The 12,341-nt window shown below is 40.4% G+C and overlaps 1 protein-coding gene across 1 annotated transcript in view; it reads left to right on the forward strand.

The window, feature by feature from the left end:
• The window catches only part of LOC124286078 (histone deacetylase 6-like), a 58,959-nt gene that overhangs the window by 18,280 nt on the left and 28,338 nt on the right, over positions 1-12,341 (forward strand). The window contains 10 exon segments of the mRNA XM_046722403.1: positions 10-35; positions 2,492-2,596; positions 2,956-3,024; positions 3,319-3,445; positions 4,770-4,835; positions 5,913-5,972; positions 8,176-8,236; positions 8,495-8,523; positions 9,209-9,315; positions 9,447-9,572. Coding sequence (XP_046578359.1) covers positions 10-35; positions 2,492-2,596; positions 2,956-3,024; positions 3,319-3,445; positions 4,770-4,835; positions 5,913-5,972; positions 8,176-8,236; positions 8,495-8,523; positions 9,209-9,315; positions 9,447-9,572 — 776 coding nt within the window.

The following is a 12,341-nucleotide window of genomic DNA, read 5'->3' on the forward strand; positions in this document are numbered from 1 at the left end:
TGTCCACAGGTTCGTAATGGATTTGCCCTCATAAGGTAGGTTTCATTTTGATTTATCACTTCAAATCTGGAAATATTTCAGTGTTGTCTTTTTCTCTTTGGTTTGATCAGTACCAAGGCAGAAATCCAGTTTTCCGTCATCGTTTCACATCTGGTTCCAGATTTCGTATTCATATAAATGTGATCATTATAAGAACACAATACATTCACAGGAGTGTAAACCATGTGTAGCCTGCAGATCCATAGCGGAAACACTTTCCATGTCCTAGAACATATATTGCATGGCATATATTACCTTGTAGGTGTAGACAGATGTTTAACAACTTTGTTCATATAATTAGCTTCTTTTATTCACAGGTTGATAGGACACATGTGGTCTTGAATAGTTTACTAGATGTGGTTGTACATTGATGTTTTAGCCCTGATTACAGATGTTAATAGCTGGGGTATAACTGGTGGTTGTAGCCTAGATTACAGATGTTAATGGCTAGGGTATAACTGGTGGTTGTAGCCTAGATTAGAGATGTCAATAGTTGGAGGCTGGGTATAACTGGTGGTTGTAGCCTAGATTACAGATGTTAATGGCTAGGGTATAACTGGTGGTTGTAGCCTAGATTAAAGATGTTAATGGCTAGGGTATAACTGGTGGTTGTAGCCTAGATTAGAGATGTTAATGGCTAGGGTATAACTGGTTGTTGTAGCCTAGATTAAAGATGTTAATGGCTAGGGTATAACTGGTGGTTGTAGCCTAGATTAGAGATGTAAATGGCTAGGGTATAACTGGTGATTGTAGCCTAGATTAGAGATGTTAATGGCTAGGGTATAACTGGTGGTTGTAGCCTAGATTAGAGATGTCAATGGCTAGGGTATAACTGGTGGTTGTAGCACAGATTAGAGATGTTAATGGCTAGGGTATAACTGGTTGTTGTAGCCTAGATTAAAGATGTTAATGGCTAGTTTATAACTGGTGGTTGTAGCCTAGATTTAAGATGTTAATGGCTAGGGTATAACTGGTGGTTGTAGCCTAGATTAAAGATGTTAATGGCTAGGGTATAACTGGTGGTTGTAGCCTAGATTAAAGATGTTAATGCCTAGGGTATAACTGGTTGTTGCCTAGATTAAAGATGTTAATGGCTAGGGTATAACTGGTTGTTGTAGCCTTGATTAAAGATGTAAATGGCTAGGGTATAACTGGTTGCTTTAGCCTAGATTAGAGATGTAAATGGCTAGGGTATAACTGGTTTTTAGCACTAGATTAGAGATGTAAATGGCTAGGGTATAACTGGTTGTTGTAGCCTAGATTTAAGATGTAAATGGCTAGGGTATAACAGGTTATTTAGCACAGATTTAAGATGTAAATGGCTAGGGTATAACTGGTTGTTGTAGCACAGATTAAAGATGTTAATGGCTAGGGTATAACTGGTTGTTGTAGCCCAGATTAAAGATGTTAATGGCTAGGGTATAACTGGTGGTTGTAGCCCAGATTAAAGATGTTAATGGCTAGGGTATAACTGGTGGTTGTAGCCCAGATTTAAGATGTAAATGGCTAGGGTATAACTGGTGGTTGTAGCTCAGATTAAAGATGTTAATGGCTAGGGTATAACTGGTGGTTGTAGCCCAGATTAAAGATGTTAATGGCTAGGGTATAACTGGTGGTTGTAGCCCAGATTAAAGATGTTAATGGCTAGGGTATAACTGGTGGTTGTAGCCCAGATTTAAGATGTCAATGGCTAGGGTATAACTGGTTGTTGTAGCCCAGATTTAAGATGTAAATGGCTAGGGTATAACTGGTGGTTGTAGCCGAGACTAAAGATGTTAATGGCTAGGGTATAACTGGTGGTTGTAGCCCAGATTAGAGATGTTAATGGCTAGTGTATAACTGGTTGTTGTAGCTCAGATTTAAGATGTTAATGGCTAGGGTATAACAGGTGGATGTAGCCCAGATTAAAGATGTAAATGGCTAGTGTTTAACTGGTGGTTGTAGCCCAGATTTAAGATGTAAATGCTAGGGTATAACTGGTTGTTGTAGCCTAGATTTAAGATGTAAATGGCTGGGGTGTAACTGGTGGTTGTAGCTCAGATTAGAGATGTTAATGGCTAGGATATAACTGGTTGTTGTAGCCCAGATTTAGGATGTTAATGTTTAGGGTATAACTGGTGGTTGTAGCCCAGATTTAAGATGTAAATGGCTAGGGTATAACTGGTGGTTGTAGCCCAGATTTAAGATGTCAATGGCTAGGGTATAACTGATAGTTGTAGCCCAGATTTAAGATGTAAATGTTTAGGGTATAACTGGTTGTTGTAGCTCAGATTTAAGAGTATAGGTGGTTGTTATAGCCAAGGTTAAAATGGTTAATACTGAAGGTATAAATTGTTGTTCTTATGTTTTAAGTTGTTGGTGAAGCCTAGCTTATTAATGCCTGTGGTTGCCTAGGTTGTAAGTGATCGTTGTAACAAAGGATATAAGTGGTTGTTGCCCTGTGTTATTCCAGGCCTCCAGGACACCATTCTATGCACAATGAGTTCTGTGGGTACTCGATTTTCAACAATGTGGCCATAGCCGCCAAACATGCACTGGAGGTCTTCAACCTGGACAGGTGAGTGAGTGAACAAACTGTAGGTCAGTGGGTGGGTGAACGTATGAGTAGGCCAGCTGGTCCACCAGCCGACCATGAACAGGCAACTTAAATAGCTCACGAATGTAAAGTGGATTTGCTAGTTTTGTTTAAAGATAGAACTACTAATTCTAGTAACATTTTATTGTACCCTTCACAAAATCAGAGAAGACACCAATGTTAACCGAGACCACAATACTTATATCTTCAATTTAGTGTCCCCCAGTCATTACTTTCTATGTGGACTTTAATGTTAACTTTTGTGTATTACGTTTGGGGGGTTACTAATCTCTGCCATGGCTGGAGGTGGGCATTGCTGTGGTGTTGTCTGTGTGTTGTAGGATCCTGATTGTCGACTGGGATGTCCACCATGGGCAGGGCACGCAGTACGCCTTCTACGACGACCCCAGGTAGGTCAGACAGAAGCAGATGTCTTAGTTCTACAAACTGGTGACTTCAAACAAGATATGGCATTTGGAAGTGATACAGGGACATTTTGTGTATGTCGACTATTTTATTATGATGAACACAATGTTTTGTAGGATAATCTTTCTCCTTCACCACCTTTTGTAGAACCCATTGTATAATCGAGACACAAATTTTAGGTTTTGACTATGTGAAATCAAGTGTCGTGATGTGCCAAACCTAACTTGCACATTTCATACATTTAAACTAGGGTGCTTGACATTTTGACTCTCTTACAGGGTGTTGTACTTCTCAATACACCGATATGAAAATGGGATTTACTGGCCGAACCTTCGAGAATCTGATTATGACTTCATCGGCAAGGGAAAAGGCAAAGGCTTCAACATCAACGTGCCACTCAACAAGGTAACATTGTTGTCTTACCACCTCAACAAGGTAACCTTGTTATCATGTATTACCTCAACAAGGGAACATTGTTGTCTTACCACCTCAACAAGGTAACATTGTTGTCTTACTGACTCAACAAGGTAACACTGTCGTCTTACCACCTCAACAAGGTAATACTGTTGTCTTACCACCTCAACAAGGTAACAAGGTAAACAAGGTACTGTTGTCTTACCACCTCAACAAGGTAACATTGTCGTCTCTTGCCACCTCAACAAGGTAACATTGTTGTCTTACCACCTCAACAAGGTAACATTGTTGTCTTTAACATTGTTGTCTTGCCACCTCAACAAGGTAACATTGTTGTCTTACCACCTCAACAAGGTAACATTGTTGTCTTGCCACCTCAACAAGGTAACATTGTTGTCTTACCACCTCAACAAGGTAACATTGTTGTCTTGCCACCTCAACAAGGTAAGATTATTGTCATTGTTGTCTTACCACCTCAACAAGGTAACATTGTTGTCTTACCACCTCAACAAGGTAACATTGTTGTCTTACCACCTCAACAAGGTAACATTGTTGTCTTACCACCTCAACAAGGTAACATTGTTGTCTTACCACCTCAACAAGGTAACATTGTTGTCTTGCCACCTCAACAAGGTAACATTGTTGTCTTACCACCTCAACAAGGTAACATTGTTGTAACATTGTTGTCTTACCACCCTTGCCACTACTCAACAAAGGAAAGTCAACAAGGTAACATTGTTGTCTTTACCACCAAACAAGGTAACATTGTTGTCTTACCACCTCAACAAGGTAACATTGTTGTCTTACCACCTCAACAAGGTAACATTGTTGTCTTGCCACCACAACAAGGTAACATTGTTGTCTTGCCACCTCAACAAGGTAACATTGTTGTCTTACCTCAACAAGGTAACATTGTTGTCTTACCACCTCAACAAGGTAACATTGTTGTCCACCTTAACACTGTCTTAACACTGTCGCCACCACCTCAACAAGGTAACATTGTTGTCTTTCAACAAGGTAACATTGTTGTCTTACCACCTCAACAAGGTAACATTGTTGTCTTACCACCTCAACAAGGTAACATTGTTGTCTTACCACCTCAACAAGGTAACATTATTGTCTTGCCACCTCAACAAGGTAACATTAGGTGTTGTCTTAATGACTCATAAAGGGAACCTCATTGTCTTGCAACTAAAGGAGGTAACAGGCGAGAAATGATGTACAATGATGCCTCTTTAAAAGGTCAACAGAGATGCAAGATACTGAAGATGAGATAATGATACATTGTTCTCTGTAGTACTGATTCATATTTCAGATTGGGATGACAGACAGTGACTACTTTGCAGTACTCCAACAGATCCTCATGCCAGTAGCTTATGAGGTAAGTATTGACTTGTACCGAACAACTACACATATTCATGTAACTTGGAAACTCTCCTCTAAATGCTGGGTAACTCGACCAGCAAGTTTTGAATTCAGCCTGAAGCTCAGGATCTAACCAATGAATTAAGTCACAATCTTCATTAGCAAGTCGCAATTACATTTTCTCTTCTTATAGAATAATACAATACTTCACGCCAGACTTACTCTTGGAACCAGGAATACATATTCCTCTGTTGTAATGTTTCTACAATGTTTCCGGATCCTGTGTGGCGATTAATTTGTGCTTGTCTATGTTCCCATGTAACGTCTGCTGGCCGCTGGTGCGTGTCCATAGTTACATACGCTGGCGGTGTTTCTAGTAACTTAATTAAAGTGTTTAGGTGGTCAGACAGTGTGGACTGTGTATGGACCACTGGTCTTCCTGGCCCAGATGATAAACATGATGTTGTGATATAGCTGGAACATTGAAGGCTGCAGCAGAGTAAAATCAGCCAAAGAGTGCTTCATGTCTCAGTCCACACAGCTGTCCTTCGATTGCTGTAACTTTCACATCAGTTCAAAGCTTCAGTTGTAGCTCTGCAGTAATGATATATATACAACAGAACGTCAGGAACACAAGAACAGTCTAGGTATGCGAGTTCCAGACATTAGGCAGTGCGGCTAGTGAGTGAGTGAGTTTAGTTTTACGCCGCACTCAGCAATATTCCAGCTATATGGCGGCGGTCTGTAAATAATAGAGCCTGGACCAGACAATCCAGTGATCAACAGTATGAGCATCGATCTGCGCAATTGGGAACCAATAGTGAGGCTAGTTGACCTCCATGGTGATTCTGAGCTGGAGACGTGGATTTCTGTGTGTCATGATACACTCTTGGCAGGAGAGTTGCTCATAATATCGATCACTGAATTGTCTGGTTTCGGTTATTTGTTAGCAACTTTCATATGGCTTCTGGAATATAGCCACATACAGCTCAACACACCAGACAAATGTACAGTCTTGTAACCTGACAATAAGTATTATTATCACACTATTCACTGACAAGATCCCTACATAAGTGCAACATCACCTTTTCAGTACAGACCCCAGCTTGTTCTGGTGTCCAGCGGTTACGATGCAGCACTGGGATGCCCCGAGGTACCTACCTGGCATGTATATTGTATAGTTGTAACACCTTGATACAGTGAACCTGCGATAACCAGAACCTGGGCCACCAGATTTTTCTGCCCCTCTGAATCAACAGGTTCCAGTTTGTCCAGGCTCTGGTTTATCCAGGTTCTGGTTTTTCCAGGTTTAGCTGTGTAGTCTGACTTACTCTCTGATTTCTCTTTTGCTCAGTTCCGACCTCAGTTGGTTATAATATCAAATGGATTTGATGCAGCATTAGGGGACCAGAAGGTAACACTAGCAACACTCGTAGCTGTGATATTGTCGCTACATACTGCTCAGCTTATACTGACATTGTTAGAAGTAATGGACCTGTCAACAGGAAGGGGTTGAGTTTGCTGTTACTGCTGCTGCTGTTTAGTTGTAGCGGAAGCAGTAGCCTTGGCTCCTTGTGATGCAGACTCCATCTTTACCGTGTCAAATATTTGGTGAACTTTCAGATAAGTGGTCAGAGAACAAATGTTCGCGACAAGAGTGTTTACAATTTTCAGCAATATTCATCACTTCATCAATGACAGAAATTGTTCATTTCAAAATCATCAATCTACGAGAAAGGAGTGACCATTGGTAGTGATTGATTAGTGACTTAATGTCAAACGGTTGAGCAGTACGTAGCTACCATATTACAGCAACCATACTGGCTTCTTACCATGGGTGGCAAGTGAGTGAGTGAGTTGAGCGAGTTAGTTTCACATTACATTGAACTGTGGTGTAGTCATTGAATGATGCAGTCCACTGATGTTTACCAGTTATAATATACCTATGGATGTATGTTTCTGAAAGATATAACATAACCAGTGTGAATTGTTCACATGTTGAACACTGCACGCTACAGTAACTGTATTCTTATTTTTAAATAGTTTTTGTGGCAGTCATATTCTCTTGTGTTTTGTTATGTTTGTCTATAAAATAAAGATAAAATTATGTGTATTATAAATTTATTTTGAGAAAGGTGTAGAAATTATTGCTTGCTGAATTTCAAACATTTAGCAGCCGGAGTCAAGAAGCAAGTTGAGCCCATCATAAGCCTTTGAATAATCGTGTATGCAGTTAACTGAAATGAAGTATTTGTTGATTGTAAATCTTATGGATTGATCTGACATGAACTCTGTGTTTCTGTTGCCTTACTTTCCATGCATGTGGTTGGTATATATTGGTGACAGTTATCCATAAAAATTAACTTCAATATGTCATTACATGTATACATCCATAAATACAACCAAAATTCAAGGAAGGCCAGACTATTTAAAATTAGTCAATAATTCACAGATATTACCATGGATAGATGGATTTATTACGCATTTTGATTTCAGTAATATATATTTTCACAATTTCCTGATAATTAATTAATGAGAAAACTGTACTGACGACAGATTCCCACTGACAAGATGTGTAATTAATCAAGTTACTCAATCATCAACTTAAATGAGTACAAAATGAGGCAATACCTTGCCCAGTTGAGTTGAGTTTAGAGAAGACAGGGGTAGTGGCAGAGCAGATAGCGGTATGTGTTAGAGCTTACAGTGGTTGTCAGTGTTTGCATGTTGGCCCCGAGCTTTCTTCACACATCACATAGATGCAGTGTATTTTCTTCTGCAAATGTATGAGTGCGCACATTCCTATATAACCTGAATATTCTTGAATGCGCCATACACCATCTTTACTCCAACTCTCAAGTGAAGCCTGCTTGTGACTCAGATCCTGTCTCAGCCTGGTAGGATGATTTGCACGTCAGTTTCATAACATGTTCTGCAATGCAGTAGTTGTACAAACACCAGTTAGCTCTCAGGGATGATGACAGTGTAGGCATGGAAGTTGAAAATATGATAACTTAGTATATATATTGCAATTAGTTTGAACCACCTCAATTATAAGTCCTATTTTAATTCCCAGGTAAAATGGCCCCTGCAGTTTATTCTTGTTGTAAGAGGTATCTATTTTGATTGTTGATAGGCGCACCCAACGACATGTCACTGGATTATATGGTCTAGACTTGAGTATTTACAGACCTCTCTCACTTACTTCTCACCAGATAGCAGAGAATAATGTGGCTTTATGAAGCAAACAAACAAGTCTTCTGTGTGAATAATTCTGTATTCTGAATTTGATAATTCTGTCACAATGAAAATGTATAATTGTTTCTGGTGTGTTGAGAAATTACTGCTTGTTTCAGGGTGAGATGGAAGTGTCCCCATCAGCCTACGCCCATTTTGTTCACATGCTCGGGTCCCTAGGTCAAGGTCGTGTCCCTGGAGGTCAAGGGGGACTCAGCCCTGCTCACTAGGTCAAGGTCGTGTCTGTTTTGTACTGGAGGTAAGTAACATGGGATGGGGGACTCAGCCCTGCTCACTAGGTCAAGGTCGTGTCTGTTTTGTACTGGAGGTAAGTAACATGGGAAGGGGGACTCAGCCCTGCTCACTCAGGTCAAGGTCGTGTCTGTGTTGTACTGGAGGTAAGTACCATGGGAAGGGGGACTCAGCCCTGCTCACTAGGTCAAGGTCGTGTCTGTGTCGTACTGGAGGTAAGTACCATGGGAAGGGGGACTCAGCCCTTCTCACTAGGTCAAGGTCGTGTCTGTTTTGTACTGGAGGTAAGTACCATGGGAAGGGGGACTCAGCCCTGCTCACTAGGTCAAGGTCGTGTCTGTTTTGTACTGGAGGTAAGTACCATGGGAAGGGGGACTCAGCCCTGCTCACTATAGGTCAAGGTCGTGTAAGCAATGAGTTAAGAAACTAGGTTCAATCAGTAAGTTATGTGTGAACTGTACAAGCTATTAGCCACTTTCAATTGATTTCCAGCCAATATGCTCAGATTACATTATTAATATATGATGAATGATTACAGTCTACACAGTCTCACTACTTAAAAAACGTCCTTACGCTAGATTTGAATTCCAGTAATCAGAATGCTTTTCTGTAAAAGTGTCATATTTTTTCAACATCTCCTTGAAAATTTTAACTCAGCTCAAGAAATAAGTTCCCTCGCTATATAAAATGTAATATTGTATCATGATGTCATTTATTGTATGATGACGCCATGACATACCAAGGTCTCCCAGAGAGATGTTGTGTTTGTTACACACAGATAGAGCTGGAGGCAGGCATCATCTGGTACACAACTAATTTGTGACGGGATAATTGTCCTGAGAGCCTCTTGATGGCAGGCATTAAGAAATGTATCAGAGATATCCAAGTTTACATCTTCAGGGAGGATACTGTATCAAGTCTCTGTCAGAGGGATGTGCAATGACCTTGAGGTCCCTCCTGAATGACCCCTGCCCTCTTCTACCTCCACTACGGGAACCATCAGACAGGTATGAGTCACCCTGCAATAATCAAAGTTTATCATTGTCCTTGTAACTCTGTTGTTTCTATCACTTGACAGTATTCATGTGATGTTCATATGTTTTCACTTGATCATTATTCCTTCTGTCTACAACAACAGCGTCACAGAAACAATTTTGAATGTGATCAAAGTTCTTCGTCCCCACTGGAGCTGTTTCCAGTATCAGAAGAGTTTAGAAGTGGGAGAGTTATGTCCCTTTGAAGATGTCAACACTTTGCCACCAAGGTGAGTCTGGCACTAGCGGGACTGCATGTGCTCAGCTTTACTTCCAACATTATCTAAATTATTATTATTATGACATCGCAATAAACCAATATGTTATTTTAGACACTGATACCTTCTTCAAGTAACAGCTACATAAATGTACCTCGTCACGATATGGCTGAAATATTGCCGATGTGACGTTAAATTTTAACTCGCTCACTCACTCACATAAATGTACCAGCAGCTGTATCTATTTCTATCAATTGTTGTTACCTGAGTTTCAAAGAGTCTGTAATAAACTAATGTAAAGGAGTTTCTATATACATTTGTTTTGCCCTTGTTTTCACGTCGTTATCTTCGGCAGTTTCCGGAAGTAGTCGGAAACAGGAATTTCATATCACCAACAAATACACCATTTTCGTAATTATAAGTCTTTCTAATCTATTTATCATTAAATATATATGTCCCATTAACGTTTATCCAACTTTTAGGTGTTTGATGTAAAAAGATATAAAATCTTTTCCCATAGTGCGTTTCGCTATTGTTCAATTGCGGCCATCACCTCATATGTAAGCGCAGTTTTCAAGCAGACAAGTCAATCGTTTCTTCTGCTAAAACCACAACAGTTTCAATGTGAGTACATGCTCTTGGCTCATAGTGTTTTTGCTTTTATGTTGTTGGCAATAGGTTAGAGGTGTTAGAAAGGCGGGTTTTGTAATATTTCATTCATAACATTCAAGCACGTTCATGAGGGTCATCCTCACAAGATTCACAACAACAACTTGTGTGTAGTCCATGTGCTTTTAGTATTAATAACTCCTAGTCTTTGTTTCAACATATTTTAATGCGAGTGAATTGTAAATTATTCACTGAAATTGTTAAGTTATTTGTAGAATATCGTTTGTATGACCATTATGGAACCAGAAATGAGCAAGTTTTTCTTTATTGCGTGATGATCACAAAGAGTTGCACCTCCCTTCCTACGTGCAGTGTTTTGTTTTTACAAATGTTTCTGATTACCTCCTCTCTCGATTATATTCATAAACTATGCCATTTCTATATACTGATTGTTAGAATTATATTGTATTTTACTGCATAATAACGTTTGGTTATTGTGCTGCATTACTAGAGTATATATTATTGTTTTGATATTAGGACTAGTTGATCCGTGCCCTGAGTCATATGTGACCACTGACCGTTGCTGAAAAGGAGTGTTCTCCTGGGGGTGAGTTAAAAAGGGCCAGTTCTGTACATCCTCATTTTATAATTATTACCATTAATTGCATTTGTAATTCTCCGTATAGCGTAACACGTCTCATAGATATATTTTGTATTGTAATAAGATTCATGTGTAGAGATGGGTTTGAATGTTACTGATATTTTCAGCCATGTTAATTAATCAACCTCAGTTCATGTACATTTCATCTATTGTTCAAAAGTCAAGAGTGATGTTATATTATTGATTGATCATATGTAATACTTTGCTGGTCAACATCAATAAGTAGTAATTATCATGTCTATTGTATTTGAAATGATTTGTTGATAAGAGTATGTATCTCGGCATGTCCTGACAAACTGCCTTGTCTTTTGTTGTAGGTTTTTCGTTACATGGATTCATCCATCCACAATGAACAATAAAGTCTCTCTATAGAAGATCAAAAACTCTCTGTATTCCTTACCCAGCTTACATTTGGTGTCAGAAGTGGGATACAGAGAGCAGTTATTGTGGAAAACCCCAGGAGGCTAGAACAAGATGGCAGATGAGGAACCAGCAGTTGTTGTGGCAGATCAAACTTAAAGAAAATGGAATTGCTTGCCATGGAACTACAAGCACTTAGCATTAAAGTTCGGGACCAGGAGCTAATCGTTGTCTGCTAGTGCCAGCAAGCCACTAAAGTCCTCTCTCAACTGGTGGAAACCAACTACCACGCTTCAAAGACAAGCCTCTCTGAGCTGGTGACACCACGCTTGAAGAGTGGATTCGGACCTGAAAGTCTCGCTGAGACAAGGAAGTTGTCTGAGGAGGACTATGCGGTTCTTCTATGTGACAACTTGGGTGGACGGGCTCGCCAGGAAATCCTTGCAAGAGGACCTGATGTCCAGGAAGATCTCCGTGTCAGATCATCAAAACCCTGAGGAAGGTGTTGTGCCGAGAGGAAATGACTTACCAGCAGCCCAACACCGCTTCTATTCTTACCGCCAGACAGCTGGTAGCGACCTTCGTAACAACAACTCGCTTGACCTAATCGAACTGTACGACAAGATTGTGAAATTGATAGCACTTTCCATGGTATGAAGAAGGAGATGGCACTGAAGGGACAGCTTGCGAGAGTCAGCCTACCATGAAGTCCAGAGGCGAAATCAGAAGGCTGACTTCGTGAGCATCCAGAGCTATCCTTCCTGGATCTCCTCTCCAGCGACCGTGTCATTGAATGGCTAGGGGAGGCCAATTCAAAAGAAAGATCAATAGTATCGCTCAGGAACATCAAGCCCAAATGGCAGATATACTCAAATCGACAAGAGCCATCATTGAGCGTCAACAAGAACAGATCGCCAGCTTGCTCAATAGCAGCAGGCCTCGAGGACCAAGGACCTGTTGGAGCTGCGGAGAAGAAGGCCACATCCAAAGAAGGTGTCCCCAGAACCGGAGAAACCCCCAAACAAGCTTTAAACCAGTGATTCCCACCGTGAAGGACCTCACTGTGGGAGCGAGGAAAGCTTTAACAAATGGTCCTTCTTGTATAGAGTGGTAGGGAAATGCCCAGAGGCACCAGCATTACTGCGAATGGA

Source organism: Haliotis rubra, unplaced genomic scaffold (genome assembly GCF_003918875.1).
Source record: "Haliotis rubra isolate DU_JTF1 unplaced genomic scaffold, ASM391887v1 Scf375, whole genome shotgun sequence".
NCBI lineage: Eukaryota > Metazoa > Mollusca > Gastropoda > Lepetellida > Haliotidae > Haliotis > Haliotis rubra.